General features: G+C 36.1%; 1 protein-coding gene across 1 annotated transcript in view; it reads right to left on the reverse strand.

Moving 5' to 3' along the window:
* LOC114901861 (guanine nucleotide-binding protein G(t) subunit alpha-3-like) overlaps positions 1-17,801 on the reverse strand; it is a 48,938-nt gene that overhangs the window by 10,844 nt on the left and 20,293 nt on the right. Inside the window, 3 exon segments of the mRNA XM_029234029.1 lie at positions 135-154; positions 156-261; positions 4,437-4,594. Of these exon segments, the coding sequence (XP_029089862.1) occupies positions 135-154; positions 156-261; positions 4,437-4,594 (284 nt within the window).

Consider the following 17,801-nt stretch of genomic DNA (forward strand, 5'->3'; position numbering starts at 1 on the left):
GAAAGTACCTGAGGCCTAGTGAGCATGCCCAAGGACTCACTGCACTTGACCATGGGTTAGAGCTCTTCTCCATGAAGAAATATTGTGTCTGATGCATATTTCTGTTGAGAGTTCAAAGAGACATTGGATCATACCTGAAATGCAAGTCTTTAACAGGAGAATTGAGTTTCAGTGATTCTAGTTTTCACTCGAGAATGTGGAACATCTTGATCATTTGGGACGTAGCCAGGAGCTGCTCTTCTGTCCAAATCGTTCAGGTAGCTAATAAGAAAAACAAATAAAATAGCATAAAGAATTTTAACTTTGTACTAGAAGATATCAGTATTGAGTACAAATGAATTTTTAGTTTAGAGCCCATTAAAGTTGTGAAACTCCAGACTGGTGCTTTTCCAACGCTGCTCCTCAGAATTACAAGAACATGGTGTCTGGGATGTTGCAGAGCACTGAGTGTGACACACAGCTGACCTCTGGGACCTTTTTTTTAAACGGCAACTGGATGAATGCTGCCTTAGCTTATATTTTATAAGGATGATGTGATGGATTCACTGGCATCTGAATAGACATTTGAGAAGAACGCTCTCCTTGTAGGACTTAGATCATCCCCAAAAATGCTACCTTGTAATGATGGTCACTAGACTAGTCTGAAAAGGCTGTTGTTTGTATGTAGGCACTTCAAATTTTAAGAGAGAGACTGGTTTTAATATCATAATTTGATGGTGGTTGTGTTGCGTCTCCTGGATTGTTTAGTTTAAGAATCGGAATAGTTTTCATTAAGAACCATGGCTATATCTGGTTAGCTCAGTAACAGAAGAAACTTTTGACTTTCTTGCTGGTTCATGCTGGAACTAGTTCATGAAATTGCTGACCCACTCCCAAATCACACTCCTGGGGATAGAAAGCTGAAATTCCACACTGTATCCTTTCCAACCTCCTCTTCGCTTCCATCAGTGCCTCAGTGTGTCCTTCACTCTTCACCGGAGGCCATATTTAAAAACCCTACTGTTACCAGGAGAAATACTGTCCTCCTCCTGCCCACAGGATCTCTCACAGGTGTTGAGAGGCAGGAGTGAATCTGATTAAGCTGTGTGGTCTAGAAGAGTCTGTTAGATTAGAGGAAACAAACTGTTCTTAGCTTCATCCTTCAAACCAGATCATGTCTTTGGACTAAAACAAACTGTATCACTGCTTTAAAAACAGTTGAAAATCACTTATTATACACTTTTGATACTAAGACTTTAGGAGCTTAGCAATATGGCTATTTCTATAAAATTGTTAAATAGAGATAGCAATAGCCTGGTAAGGTTTTTATGACAAAATTGCCCATTATATTGAACCAAGTTTATACATATAACCTAACTAGGAAGATCATAATGGGCATGTATCCATCCAGACAGAATGAGAGGTATAATCTAACTGAATATTAGTTATTACTCAACAGTTGACGTTTTCAGGGAATAAGCTGAAGGGCTGTTATGCGTTAGCACCTAGCATAATGCCTTGAAAGCCAATGCTATTTTATTTTATTTTTTTAATAAATTCAACAGCAATATAGATAATTTATTCTTGGAGGAACTTTCTGATTTTAAGCTGAAATAAACTAAGAATTGCCAAGTGCCTCAAAGGGATTTTGGCCAAGGACCAATAGACAATCACACTTCAGAAACACATATATGTATAATGTGAAAATTTATCACCATGTTTTATTCTAATAAAGTTTAATTTTATTAAAAAAGACAAATCAAGATAGAAATATCAGAAGAAAGTATTGGAAAAATGTTCTAGTTTATCTCTTTTTGATTTTTGAAGCCAGGTCCTTGGTGAATTTCCTGTTAACTCAGGGCTGCATATGTGGTAGTATACTACTGGTCAGCTCATGCAGGAGCAAAAACCAAACCAAACAAAAACATACCTGCCATGATAGAGATTAAATTCATTTTAATGATAGCTGAATGAATGCTTTGGTAAAGACACATTTTAATGTACTTGCATACATAAATGATCTCAAGCGAAGCAGTAGCAGAGTGACAAATTTGCATTTAAGATGTTCATTTTAATAAACAAATATAGAATTTGGGTGCTCAAGCCTGTGGTCTAAAACTTAAACCAGAGGCCCTGAATACATCCAGCTCAAATCACTTAAAAAATATCTGATTCTTTTTCTAATCATATAAAAATAGTATTCTCCTAGTAAAGTCCATGTTGAATCTTAAAACGTGGAGTTTAAGTCACACACTGGACAGCCCAATCAGCAAACCATGAAGTATTAATTAAAATTTTTCCCACTCTCATGACCCTTTTCTTTCAGTTTGCTAGTACTGATTAGGGGAGAGGTGTTATGTAGCCAACAAACAACATTCTCTGATTAGGACTCACCTCTTTGCTGGCCTCAACTTAAAGGGTTGCTAGGTTTGAGAGAATAACAAATATCTCACTTTCACACACAAAAAATGGATGGATGGTTGGACGGGTGGATGAATAAATAGAAGGAAGGAAAGAAAGGAAAAGAAGGAGGGGAGGTAGAAAGGAAGAGAGGAGAAGGAAAAGAAAGACCCCTGCCCTGTATAATGCATATGAATTAAAATGGATGTGTTATCAATCTGATAGTGTATTTAGTTTTAAAACGTGAATGTAATTAAGTATTTGAAAGAAAAAAATCGGCTGTTAATTTTTGGAAGAAAGCAATGGCCATTTAACTGTTTTTCTTAGCAGGCTTTTACTTAATCTTCCCTTTAAGAATCCCTAAGGGAAAAGAAAGTTAACATTTAAATTTTAAAATTTTAAATGAAAACTTTCTTTTTCCTGTCGTTATTCTACGGCTCTTTGCAAATCGATGTGGGTGGTTAAAAATCATTACATTACTGGCGAGGTTCACAAAAATGGATGCAAATAGATATTGTGTAGATTTGTTAAACTTGAAGAACAGACAGATGCTTTTAATATGAATCTGAAATGTGATAGTGCCAGTGTAAAATATATTTTATGTGTCAAAACAAAGAAAAAAGCTAAAAGTAAAGATTAGAAAGTCTAGGAAAAACAATAAAATGTCGTTCTATGTGCCCATTTTGGGTATACAATATGTAAAATTTTTTGTTATCAAAGAGCAAAGAATTTGGTAAACATAATGATAATATAATTGCAAATACAAGTTACATTATTTTAAGGGAAAATGTTTAACCAGTAATGTGTATCTGAAACTAAACGTATGGATTACAAGTGTTGAACTATCCTTCTCTTCTTCTCTCCCCAGAACATTGCTAAGCAACATTTTATGAGAATATTCCATAATTCAGTTTCTGATTGTGACTGCCTTTATCAATGATTCATATCAAAAAGCAATGTTTTATACTATAGCTTAGTATTGAAACATTGTTGATGTAATCACAGGATGATATCCATTCTCTAGGTCATCAGAGAGATAAGAGCAGGACTTTCCTCCAAGGGCAATATGTCCATTGGATTTTGGAATTTAAAGTGAAAACGAATGAGCAATCACAGAAGACTGTTGTTATGTTTTCCTAGAATTTATATGGTTTGTTTTCTCTCCATAATCCTCCTACTCGTTATGCTTAAAAATCTGAAGCATCATGCACGTCTTACTGTTCTGTCCTCAAATAATCTTTCATTTGTTTAACTTTTACTTAACTGCTTTTTAAAGTACTGCTAGCATGTTCTGTTGGGAGCCTCAGAAGAACTGCTATTTTTACCCTTTTACACATTCATATGCATGGACAGAAATATAGAATAAGTATTTATATTATATTTACATGCATGTGCACACATGCTTATAAGCGTGTAACCATGGGACAGGTCAAGGACCACTTACTAAAATGGAAATTTAAAATCATTTTGATAATGAAATTATAAACATTGTTACAACATCCTAATTTTCTTATGGCTAAAAGTTGTGAAAATTATATAATCTTGCTTGAGACTCAAAAAGAATCCCACAATATACAAATGTTTTTCAAATCAATACATAACTTTCTTCTAAAATGCTATATCATGCCCATCAAACCAATGGAGCCAAAGCATGTATCATTAATAAGGTTATTTTAGAAGATGATTTGAGTAACTTGAATAGAGATGAAGTGAATAGCCCAAGACCTCAGTGTGCATGTTACCAGTCTGTGTTCATGTTGAACTTAGTGTGTAAGGATTAAATCTTTTTAATTGGGAGAAAATATTTACAACATATATATCTTCTCAGACATATAGGTTCAAAATTAGTTATTTAAAATGCTCCTGTGGTTATGTTTCTTACATCTTATTTACATCATCTTGATCTTTTTTTCTTTCTCTTCACTTGCTTTTTAGTATGATAAAATGTAAAGCCATTTACTTTCATCATTTGTGATTACAAATGTAGAGCATACAGAGTTACAATTCTTAAATGTAAATGTTTCAGCCACAGTTCCTGTCAAAACGCATTCACTTGCTAAGCTGCTGAGTCGTTGACCTGATATTCAGATGCCCTTTCAAAGCAGGCCTGAATTCCTGGATCTCTCCACAGTCGTTTTATTACCTCAGCCAATTCAGGCATCATGCTGCCATCTTCCAGGGTATTTGTTATCGCATAAAGTTGTCTTTGGTCTTTCTATAGCATTGTTTTTGTGAGAAGGATAAAAATACGTTGTTATTTGGGATCACGTATTCATTTTTTTTCCAATAGAGCATTTCAATTTGTTGATTCTTATTTCATTCAGTAATAATTTTATTGAGCATCTAGTCACTATATTTTCAGGTTAATACATTAGAACTCAGGTTCCGTATAAGGATTGGCTCATGTCCAGAAAAGTTTTTCATTGCAAAAACTGAACTATTACATGGAGAAATTAGGATATTTTGGTATATATCACTGACTTCTAAATGTGATGTAAAAAGGGATAACAATATTTTAGTGTGAGTCCACTGAGCTTCTAGACAACCAAAATGCTAGTGTCAAAGGGTAATGAACCTGATCTCGTCAGACACATTGTCTTCCTTTGATTATGGCCATATATTTTCCAGGAAAACAAAAATACCAAGTAACAATTAGAGTAAAAAAGGAAATTAAAACTCAGTACTCTAAAATTATAGTTAAAAAAATGTATTGATATATAGTATTATTTGCGATCACGTACCTCTTTGTAATCATAAAAATTAGCAATGGTAAACTTTTTTAAAAAATTAATTAATTTTATTTTTGGCTGCGTTGAGTCTTCGTTGCTGCAAGCGGACTTTCTCTAGTTTCAGCGAGTGGGGGCTACTCTTCGTTGCGATGCGTGGGCTTCTCATTGCGGTGGCTTCTTCTGTTGCAGAGCGCAGCCTCTAGGCGAGCAGGCTTCAGTAGTTGCAGCGCACGGGCTCAGAAGTTGTGGTGCATGGGCTTAGTTGCTCTGTGACATGTGGGATCTTCCCGGACCAGGGCTCAAAGCTGTGTCCCCTGCACCTGCATTAGCAGGCGGATTCTCAACCACTGTGCCACCAGGGAAGCCCAGCAATGGTAAACATTTTGATCCACCCAGTTTTTGAACATCCTTGTAGGTGTTGTCACTTGCGTGCCTTTGGGGCAAATCGATAGGGCAGAGTTGAGACTTTATTAGGAAAAGAGATGGGATGGAAGTAAAGTAAAAAGAGGAAAAGGAGAAAAGAAAAAGCAAGCATTGTGTTACTCCTGATGGGATATTTGGAAGTGACAAGGGCAGAAGGAAATAAAAGTTTGAGTAAATAATGTAGTCCACAGTTTACTTAAACTAATAATCAAACACTGGTTTATGACAAAAATTTTTGATTAAGAATCTGGATTTCAGACTAATTCAGTTATTGACCGTGATGCTAGACCAAGCAAATGAAGAAATCTGGGCTCAAATCTTGGTTGTCAGACTCCAAATCTCATGCTCTTTCTTGCTCAAACTCTTTTGAGTGCATGTTATTATAACGACTCACATGACATTTAGCACTTGTAATATTTTACATAATCCTGACAACAGTAGTCACATAGACACAATATTTTCTCCGTCTTACAAATAACAAATCTAAAACTTGGAGGTAAATTTGCCAAATCAATGAAGACAATAAGCATTGAAGAGTCAAACCCAAACGTATTTTCTGCAAAATCAGGTGGATACCAGTGAAGTATGTCCAATAAGTACCTGATGACTTTCTGATATAATTCAATTTATTATTATTTGAAATCTATGACAGGCTTCTGTCACCATTTTACCAAAAATCTGCTCTTTGCATGAAGAACTAAGGGTATAGCTCTCATTGTTAAAGAGAGGCTCTGTTGAGACTAAAAACCTTACTTCATCTTTCTTCAATCGGATTTTATTGCCAAACCAAACTGATCAGATGACCACTAGGCCACAAACTTTAACTGGCCCAAATCAAGGGCTTTGATCCTATTTTATTGCATCAACAAAAGGTGAACTTTAAAATCCTTCTTCCCGATTAGTTTGATGTGATAGGAAAGTGCAAATTAGTGAGATATGATCCGATCACTTTGCTGGGATCATCCTATTTGCTTCCTTCCACACTAAAGTGCCATTTAGGACAAATGAGGCAGCGCGACAGCTGCTCAAACAGTACTGTCCCTAAAGGGAAAAAAATCACATGCCTTGTAAGCTTTACAAAACAAGCTATTATATACTCTTTCATTCTTTTAAATATTCACCATTTTTAATTTACATATACTTTATTTGTAGAGGTATCAAGAATATAGTCTCACCATGAGCATTTAAATGTCCTGAAGTCCTCTTTGATCATCATTTATTATTAGCTTCCCCAAGGGCAAGCCATCCTGTCAGTTTGGTTTTGTCTTTCAAGACCTTTTATATTTTAGTGTACCGCATGCACAGGTAAAGTTGATGGTAGTGATTTTCAAACCAGGCTGCACATTGTAAACATGTGGGGTACTTTTAAAAAAATGTCAATACCAGAACCCCAACCCAAACAAAATGAGTCTGAATCTCCAGGTGTCACGGTCTGCAAAGGTAGCTTTAAAAATCTCGCAGGTGTCTCAAATGTGCAGCCTGAGTTGAGAATACCTGGCAACGTATTTTTTTTAACCATAAATAATATCGTATTAGACATACTGCAATTCAATTCTTGAAGTTCTTCTACAGTTATCAAAGGGTTGATGATAATTAAAGAGTCCAAATTGATATTGTTTAAGGGAATGGGCCCACCAATGAAATTTGAATTTTTGAAATGCATCACACCAAAATTAACAGCTATTATGAACAGTCTTCTATATAACAGCCAAGTTGATTGAACATCAAACTCCTACCTATTATCTTCCAGATTAAAAACAAAAAAAACCAAAACTCCAGTAATTTCCCGTCAAACTCAGAATAAAATTCCAAATTCCTTACTGTGGCTCACAAGGCTCTACATTTTTAGCCACGTCTTCCTTTCTAATTTTATTTCCTGCCTCCCCCCTACCCCTGCACTTTTGTCGCTCTTTCCTCAAGACACACTGGACTCCTTACTATTCCTTGAACTCTCCAAGCCCCCATTTTAGAGCTTTTGAGAATGGCTGATCTCTTCATGTGTTTCCTGTGGCTCACTTCCTACTTCATTGAAATCTTCCCAAATCTTCATCTCTTCCCAAATACCACCTCCTCAAGAATGCCTTCCCTACCACCCTTTCTTTCATTCTTTCATCACTTTCTAACCCCTTAACCTCCTTGATTTTTCTTCATAGCACTTATTGCTACCTATATAGTACACAGTTCTTTATATCTTTTATATTAGGCTATAAGCAAATGAAGGCAGAGATTTTATTGTTTTGTTCATTTCTATATCCTTAAAACCAAGAACAGAACCTAACACATAGTACATGTCCCTGAAATATTGTTGAATGGATGAATCAGTAAAATGAATATACTAATTAGCTCAGACCTCATGTTCTAGAGAAATTTTAAGGGATGTCTAATAATTTTCCAAAAGTTTCAAATAATTCACAGTGGGTATGAGTGGCATCCTAAAGAAATTTTTTTCCCCTATCATGTATTTGGAAAAGCTTGGGAATTATGGTGGTTCTAGAATAGCTCATTCTCTTAATGTTGGATCGTTCTAGAATTATGTTGCATAGAAAGTGAAATATATGTTTCCTCAACAAGTTACTCAGACTTTCTTCATCAACATTAGGGACCTCAGATGATCCTAGAACCTTGTGGAACTCATTCTGAACCCTAGAATCATATTTCAAAGTGTTGCGGAAAAAAATATTGATATATCAATGGAAGGAAAGGATATCATAGCCTAATAATTTGCAGAACTGTCCGGTTCCGAATACCAAGTTTTAACTATAGGATCTTCAGAGCCTTTGCTTACAAATACTGTTGGTAAATTTCCAGTAAGTTGTTGTAGTACATATCCCAAACTTATTTGATTACAGAACTTTTATCATAGAACATCTTGAGGAATCAGTGTTCTTTAGTTGAAATTATAGGATTCACTTCATAGGGTGCTATGTCAAAGATGGTCACAACACCCAAAATGTGTAATTAAAGTGTTGTTAATTTTCAGCATCCTTTTATGTTGGTCTAGTGATTGCTTTAGATGCTCTAAAATAGAATATAGGAATATTCAGAGAGAGCAAATGCCTTTATTATTTCCCCCTCTTGTTTCTTCAACTTTGCCCTCTTTAAAAGTTATATACTCATGAAATTGGTTTATCAAACATTAAACCAAAAGAAACAAGAATGACCCCCCTTTAGCTGTATTCCCCTTCAACTACAGATTCTCTCTCTCTCATACTCTTCAGCGATAGTTCTTTAAACTCTGTTCTCATATCTACTCATTTCTGAACACACTTCATTGTATTCTGTATTCACAACTTTTCTGAAACCTCTCCCATAATCTCTACATTATCAAATCCATTAGATTCCTTTAAATATACTACCTTCTTGACCTCTTCAGACCTTTCCATTTAGATCACCTTCCTTTGGAGCATTTCACTCAAATTCCGTGATTCCATATTCTCCTGGTTTTCTTCTTACTGTTCCATCATTTTCTCCAAAGTTTCCTATTCCTCTCAAATGACCGGAAACTGTTGGAGTTTTTCAACATTGTTACCTAAGTCTCCATTCTCCTTAGTGCCTTTCTCTTCTCAATCTAAGCACTTGATCTCTTCCATCCCATCCCCTTCCTTAATGTAAATTATATGCCTTAGTGTAAGGGTATGGCAGTAACACTGAGACTTAAGTCTCTAACCAAATATCCCCTTTGAACTTCAAATGCACATTTTCAACTGTTCATACATGTGGATAGCTCGCAGAATTACAAACTCAACATTTCCAAAGGGAAATTTATTAGTTCCGCCCCATCCTCATTAGTACAGTCTTCCCTTTCTCAGTAATTCTCTCTGCACATGACGAGGATTTAGCTCCATATCCAGCTATGCTGCTCTTTTGAAATAGCTCATGCTTTGTAATTACTTGTTCAACACCAAATTTTCTTCTCTAGAGGGCAAATACTATTTCCATCTCATTTACTGCTGATTCCTCAGTATATTCCTAGTGTCCAGTCAGATGTCTGCCATATCAATAATAGTTTAATGAAAAAAAAACTTTTTCAAATGGTATTGGATGTGTAGACTTCAATACATAAGTGTTAATGAGCCTCCATTCAATGCGATTATTGGAAAGTAAAAATACCTAATATTTACTGGGAGCTTAACGTTCTTCAGTACTTTGTGTTTATGTGGGTTTCTTATGGTTTTGCTTCCTCCTGTAATACTCATTGTAATTTAATGATGAAAGCACTAACACTGTGTGTATGAGAAATCTGAAACCTAAGTAACTTGTCCAGACTTACAGAACCGTGACTAATAAAGCTCATGTATATTTTCGGTTAGGATACTTTCTGTCTTTGAATGGCAATCTGTGTGATGATGTACAAACTGTATAAAATAAATTGAAATATATAAACTGTATAAGTAAATTGAAAGCTAAATTGAAAGCCATAGGACACCAGATCTCTGAAAGCCACACATAAGCAAAGTGCTTAGCAATTATCTGTTGAATAAACAGTTTAAGCCAGGTAGAGAGTGTATTAATCTTAAAATCAAATACTGAAGAATGTGATTGAAACTGCTATCATCTACATTAATCAAAATCAAAATATGAGCTATATAGTACCTGACAACTGTGATGCTTGACGCTTGAGGACATAAGTACTCCTAAGGAGTTATGTCAATTGCTTAGTGCTGCTTAAGTTACTCTGTTTACACCATTTAATGTAGGGTTTGAATAAATGACATTCATTTCTATTTTCTAGTTAGCATAATGGCAGCCATGTACAGAGTCTATTTTCACTCCACCTGCATGCCAGATCATTAAGACTCTTAACCAACACATTTCAGGTATTTAGTGATGACTGGCATCACTGATTTGCAAACATTGGGCTGCATGAAACAGAAAATATATTTAAGTAGCAGTGGGCAAGGTAGTGATGCAAATAAATGCAATATTACACATGCAGATTCAAACATTGCTAAATCATCCTCAAAGGATTGCAGAAGGATTGCAGAAGGAAAACCTGTTTGAGGAACTATTATTGCTTAAAAGGGAGAAAATAAAAGAAATAATCCTAATTGTTAAAAATCCTTGTATAGGGAAAAGCACTATAGTGGAAGCCAGGAGAAGCGGGTTTTGCCCTAAACTCTGGCTGTTTAATGCAGGTCAACTTGCTAATCCTCTCTGGTCCTTCTTTTTTGTTTACATCTTGAAATAAGGGGATTCTACTTCGTTGTCTCTTAAGGGTCAGTCGTTAGCTTTTTACTTAGCAAGGTTATTTCTTTTCAAGAGAAAGACTTCAATATTCCGAGGACAAAGATATACACAGAGCTCTGAAACTTTTTGTGGTGTTTATAACATGACGTCTAGAGGAAATGAAGTAATTTAACATAACATTCACATCTTGTCCTATCACTTAAGACACACTGGAAAATAGGAATGCCTACTTTCTATTTATAACAGTAACAAAGGCATCCTCTTTAATGGCGGTAATTACCCTCTGTTAAATCCATTGTCGCTGTTCCATGGTGTGTACCTGCCGCTGAGTTCTCAAAGTTGAAATGCCTAGACATTTAATTTGGCTGAACTCTTCTTTCCCTTCCACTCATTCAAACAGAGCTCAAAGTTTTACCACTAGTTTTGGAATACACACCTATTGAAAGTTAAGGTCTTTGTGTATGCTAATCACTTTTTTGCATAATATGTTCTTGTTGCTTTCTGTTTTTTTTTTCTTATTGCTTTTAAAAGTGCTTGTGTGTTCATTAGGCATCATTTGAATGACATATTACTAAGGATTTGCGTTGCATCCATACACATAGAGGCTTTAGCATAGGGGGAAAAAACAACACAAATGCCTCCCAAGATATTAGAACCTTCAAATACAAGGACTCTTAGTGAAAGGAGTAAAGGCAGTACCTATACCTATTATTTATTGTTTTTAATATTTGATTGCCAATAATGGCTGTATTTCTACTTCAAAAATGGCCATGTTTGTCCTGCTGTAGCAAGCAATTAAATAACTTAAATAAATGAATAAAATAGTCAATTAAAGGCTGTAGAAAGAAAAACAGTAAAATGTCTTTATGGATAGATCAGGAATAAGTTCATTAAAGAAATCCCAGTTCTCTGTCAGAAATTGAAATTAGAATATTACTTTAATTAGTAAATTTAAGTGGCAATTATAAATAAACTTGGGGGCATTTAGGTTTTCTTCCTGGAACAGATTCTGATCGTTATACTTTTCTCATAGGATGAGGAAATACCTTTCACCAAGCAAACTGACAAAAGCACAGTTAACAAAATCCAGTTGTAGTGGAACTTAAGCAATATTGCTTTTTAAGGGCTGCAATTAATGTGAGACAGAGCTCTCTACCTGGAAGTTCATTCCTAGATCTGTTCAAATTAATAAGCATTTACTGGGCATTTTCAGTAACATATTTCATGCACTGAAGAGAATGAATGAATTATAAAAGTTCCTCCTCCCTAAAAACAGAGTAGTGCACCATTGCCCCATACAGTAGCCACCAGACACGTTAATTAAAATTAAGTAAAGTTAAAAGTTTAGTTCCTCAATCACACTAGCCACATATGGAGAGCACAGATGTAACATTCCTGTCACCACAGAAAGTTCTATTGGAGAGTAGTAGATTACAGGAAGGTAGGGCATGAAATTCTATTTTTGTACAGTGTGATAATGTTTAGCAAAAATACTGGCAGGTGGTATGATGAACTAGAAAAAGTGATCAACTCTATTGGGAGTGGTTGTAAGCGATCAGGGAGACTGCCTGGCAGCAGTGATGATCAGCTGATTTTTCAAGGATAAATAGTTATTTCCAGAGAGTCAAAAGGAAAACGAACATTTTAGGCAGAAGGATCTGTGTGACCAAATGGATGCTGACAATCATCAAGCTTTCAGTATGTGCCAAACATTGTTTTAAGTGCTTTCTATGTCTTATTTCTTACAGTAAGCCTTCATTTAAAGTAGGTAAAATTATCACCTACATTTTACAGGTAAGAAACATAGGCATAGATATCCTATGACTTAAGTCACTATCCCTGACTTAAAATGTTAGTGTGTAGTACAGCTGTTCAACAAACACAGTCTACTTTTAGAGCCTGTGATCTTAGCCACTAAGCTGTATTGCCACCCATAGCATGCTAGTGCACAGAACTGTTGTAGTCCAGCATTTCTGAAGCAGGAAGTAGGAAGGGGGAAACTGTGGGATGTTAGGATGAAGAGATAGGCAAGAACTGGATTCTGAACTGTTGATTTACCACGTCTAGGAGCTTCATCTTGATAGTACAGGTGAAGCATTCAATTTATGAAGGAGATACAATCATTTTTTCAGGGATCAGTTGGTGGCACTGTGGATAATGCAGTGGAAGGAAGAGAGGGGGAAGTAGAAACAACACAACAAGATGCCATTATTAATCCAGGTCAGAAATGCTGAGGTTTCGAACTAAGGCAGTGACAGTAGAGTTAAATGACATGTTGGGAAACATACCTTATGTAGGTGTAGCATAACTTGGTAAGAGAGTGAGGAGTCAGTATAACTACACCTAGATTTATTTCTTGAGAGGCTGCTGTTGCTGTGATTCATTGTAGGGGACTACAGGCCAGATGGGCAGATAAGTTTAATCTTGTTTATTCTGATTTAGACCTATCCACAGAACATAGAGGTAGATATTATCCGCTTCCCTAGTTCAGACAAAGTGTCTGAGTTTGGAAGAAATATTCTGGTACAGTCCCCTTGAAGACGATTGTGAAAATCAGTGGACTTCAGCGATTTTCATGTGATGAAAGCGTAGAGTAAGCAGAGAAGAGGACCTGATACAGTAGAGACACCAACAATGATGTAGTCAAAGAATCGGGGAGGATAGTAGAGTTTGGAGGTGAACTGGGAAAGGGAGTGATCCTAGAAGCCAAGGTAAAGTTTTAGGAGGGAAAAACTCAATGAAGTCAAGTGGAATTAAAATAAGGACTCATCACTTCCTAAAAAATGGCAATTAGGAAATCATAACTGACATTTATAAGGGCAATTTCTGTGACGTGCCAGAGGCAAGAGCAATGGAAATGGTTGAAGGACAGATGGAAAGTGGAAGAAGAGAGCTAGTGTTCACTGTTGTTTTTTTTTTAACATCTTTATTGGAGTATAATTGCTTTACAATGGTGTGTTAGTTTCTGCTTTATAACAAAGTGAATCAGTCATACATATACATATGTTCCCATATCTCTTCCCTCTTGCATCTCCCTCCTTCCGACTCTCCCTATCCCACCCCTCTAGGTGGTCACAAAGCACCGAGCTGATCTCCCTGTGCTATGCGGCTGCTTCCCGCTAGCTATCTATTTTACGTTGGGTAGTGTATATATGTCCATGCCACTCTCTCGCTTTGTCACAGCTTACCTTCCCCCTCCCCATATCCTCAAGTCCATTCTCTAGTAGGACTGTGTCTTTATTCCTGTCTTACCCCTAGGTTCTTCATGACATTTTTTTTTCTTAAATTCCATATATATGTGTTAGCATACGGTATTTGTCTTTCTCTTTCTGACTCACTTCACTCTGTATGACAGACTCTACGTCCATCCACCTCATTACAAATAGCTCAATTTCATTTCTTTTTATGGCTGAGTAATATTCCATTGTATATATGTGCCACATCTTCTTTATCCATTCATCCGATGATGGACACTTAGGTTGTTTCCATCTCCGGGCTATTGTAAACAGAGCTGCAATGAACATTTTGGTACATGACTCTTTTTGAATTATGGTTTTCTCAGGGTATATGCCCAGTAGTGGGATTGCTGGGTCATATGGTAGTTCTATTTGTAGTTTTTTAAGGAACCTCCATACTGTTCTCCATAGTGGCTGTACCAATTCACATTCCCCCCAGCAGTGCAAGAGTGTTCCCCTTTCTCCACACCCTCTCCAGCATTTATTGTTTCTAGATTTTTTGATGATGGCCATTCCGACTGGTGTGAGATGATATCTCATTGTAGTTTTGATTTGCATTTCTCTAATGATTAATGACGTTGAGCATTCTTTCATGTGTTTGTTGGCAGTCTGTATATCTTCTTTGGAGAAATGTCTATTTAGGTCTTCTGCCCATTTTTGGATTGGGTTGTTTGTTTTTTTGTTATTGAGCTGCTTATAAATTTTGGAGATTAGTCCTTTGTCAGTTGCTTCATTTGCAAATATTTTCTCCCATTCTAAGGGTTGTCTTTTGGTCTTGTTTATGGTTTCCTTTGTTGCGCAAAAGCTTCGGAGTTTCATTAGGTCCCATTTGTTTATTTTTGTTTTTATTTCCATTACTCTAGGAGGTGGGTCAGAAAGGATCTTGCTGTGATTTATGTCACAGAGTGTTCTGCCTATGTTTTCCTCTAAGAGTTTGATAGTTTCTGGCCTTACACATAGGTCTTTAATCCATTTTGAGCTTATTTTTGTGTATGGTGTTAGGGAGGGATCTAATCTCATACTTTTACATGTACCTGTCCAGTTTTCCCAGAACCACTTATTGAAGAGGCTGTCCTTTCTCCACTGTACATTCCTGCCTCCTTTATCAAAGATAAGGTGACCATAGGTGTGTGGGTTTATCTCTGGGCTTTCTATCCTGTTCCCTTGATCTATCTTTCTGTTTTTGTGCCAGTACCATACTGTCTTGATTACTGTAACTTTGTAGTACAGTCAGGGAGGCTGATTGCTCCAGCTCCGTTTTTCGTTCTCAAGATTGCTTTGGCTATTTGGGGTCTTTTGTGTTTCCATACAAATTGTGAAATTTTTTGTTCTAGTTCTGTGAAAAATGCCAGTGGTAGTTTGATAGGGATTGCATTGAATCTGTAGATTGCTTTGGGTAGTAGAGTCATTTTCATATTGTTGATTCTTCCCATCTAAGAACATGGTATATCTCTCCATCTATTTGTATCATCTTTAATTTCTTTCATCAGTGTCTTATAATTTTCGGCATACAGGTCTTTCGTCTTCTTAGGTAGGTTTATTCCTAGATATTTTATTCTTTTTGTTGCAGTGGTAAATGGGAGTGTTTTCTTGATTTCACTTTCAGATTTTTCATCATTAGTGTATAGGAATGCCAGAGATTTCTGTGCATTAATTTTGTATCCTGCAACTTTACCAAATTCATTGATTAGCTCTAGTAGTCTCCTGGTAGCATCTTTAGGATTCTCTATGTATAGTATCATGTCATCTGCATACAGTGACAACTTTACTTCTTCTTTTCTGATTTGGATTCCTTTTATTTCCTTTTCTTCTCTGATCGCTGTGGCTAAAACTTCCAAAACTATGCTGAATAAGAGTGGTGAGAGTGGGCAACCTTGTCTTGTTCCTGATCTTAGTGGAAATGCTTTCAGTTTTTCACCATTGAGGACGATGTTGGCTGTGGGTTTGTTATATATGGCCTTTATTACGTTGAGGAAAGTTCCCTCTATGCCTACTTTCTGCAGTGTTTTTTATCATAAATGGGTGTTGAATTTTGTCGAAAGCTTTCTCTGCATCAATTGCGATGATCATATGGTTTTTCTCCTTCAGTTTGTTAATATGGTGTATCACGTTGATTGATTTGCGTATATTGAAGAATCCTTGCATTGCCGAGTTAAACCCCACTTGATCATGGTGCATGATCTTTTTAACGTGCTGTTGGATTCTGTTTGCTAGTATTTTGTTGAGGATTTTTGCATCTATGTTCATCTGGGATATTGGCCTGTAGTTCACTTTCTTGTGACATTTTTGTCTGGTTTTGGTATCAGGGTGATGGTGGCCTCGTAGAATGAGTTTGGGAGTATTCTTCCCTCTACTATATTTTCGAAGATTTGAGAAGGATAGGTCTTAGCTTTTCTCTAAATGTTTGATAGAAATCACCTGTGAAGCCATCTGGTCCTGGCCTTTTTTTTGTTGGAAGATTTTTAATCAGAGTTTCAATTTCAGTGCTTCTGATTGGTCTGTTCATATTTTCTATTTCTTCCTGATTTAGTCTTGGCAGGTTGTGCATTTCTAAGAATTTGTCCATTTCTTCCAGGTTGTCCATTTTATTGGCAGATAGTTGCTTGTATTAATCTCTCATAATCTTTTTTATTTCTGCAGTGTCAGTTCTGGCTTCTCCTTTTTTATTTCTAATTCTATTGATTTGAGTCTTCTCCCTTTTTTTCTTGATGAGTCTGGCTAATGGTTAATCAATTTTGTTTATCTCCTCAAAGAACCAGCTTTTAGTTTTATTGATCTTTGCTATCGTTTCCTTCATTTCTTTTTCATTTATTTCTGATCTGATTTTTATGATTTCTTTCCTTCTGCTAACTTTGGGGTTTTTTTTGTTCTTCTTTCTCTAATTGCTTTAGGTGCAAGGTTAGGTTGTTTATTTGAGATGTTTTCTGTTTCTTAAGGTAGGATTGTATTGCTATAAACTTCCCTCTTAGAACTGCTTTTTCTGCATCCCATAGGTTTTGGGTCGTCGTGTCTCCATTGTCATTTGTTTCTAGGTATGTTTTGATTTCCTCTTAGATTTCTTCGGTGATCACTTCGTTATTAAGTAGTGTATTGTTTAGCCTCCATGTATTTGTATTTTTTACAGATCTTTTCCTGTAATTGATATCTAGTCTCATAGCATTGTGGTCGGAAAAGATACTTGATACAATTTCAATTTTCTTAAATTTACCAAGGCTTGATTTGTGACCCAAGATATGATCTATCCTGGAGACTGTTCCACGAGCACTTGAGAAAAATGTGTATTCTGTTGTTTTTGGATGGAATGTCCTATAAATACCAATTAAGTCATCTTGTTTAATGTATCATTTAAAGCTTGTGTTTCCTTATTTCCATTTTGGATGATCTGTCCATTGGTGAAAGTGGGGTGTTAAAGTCCCCTACTGTGAATGCATTACTGTCAATTTCCCCTTTTATGGCTGTTAGTATTTGCCTTATGTATTGAGGTGCTCCTATGTTGGTTGCATAAATATTTACAATTGTTATATCTTCTTCTGGGATCTATCCCTTGATCATTATGTAGTGTCCCTCTTTGTCTCTTTTAATAGTCTTTATTTTAAAGTCTATTTTGTGTGATATGATAATTGCTACTCCAGCTTTCTTTTGGTTTCCATTTGCATGGAATATCTTTTTCCATCCCCTTACTTTCAGTCTGTATGTGTCCCTAGGTCTGAAGTGGGTCTCTCGTAGACAGCATATATATGGGTCTTGTTTTTGTATCCATTCAGTCAATCTGTGTCTTTTGGTGGAAGCATTTAGTCTGTTTACATTTAAGGTAATTATCGATATGTATGTTCCTGTTCCCATTTTC

Source organism: Monodon monoceros, unplaced genomic scaffold, assembly GCF_005190385.1.
Source record: "Monodon monoceros isolate NGI ecotype Baffin Bay Population unplaced genomic scaffold, NGI_Narwhal_1 Super_Scaffold_2, whole genome shotgun sequence".
Taxonomy (NCBI): domain Eukaryota; kingdom Metazoa; phylum Chordata; class Mammalia; order Artiodactyla; family Monodontidae; genus Monodon; species Monodon monoceros.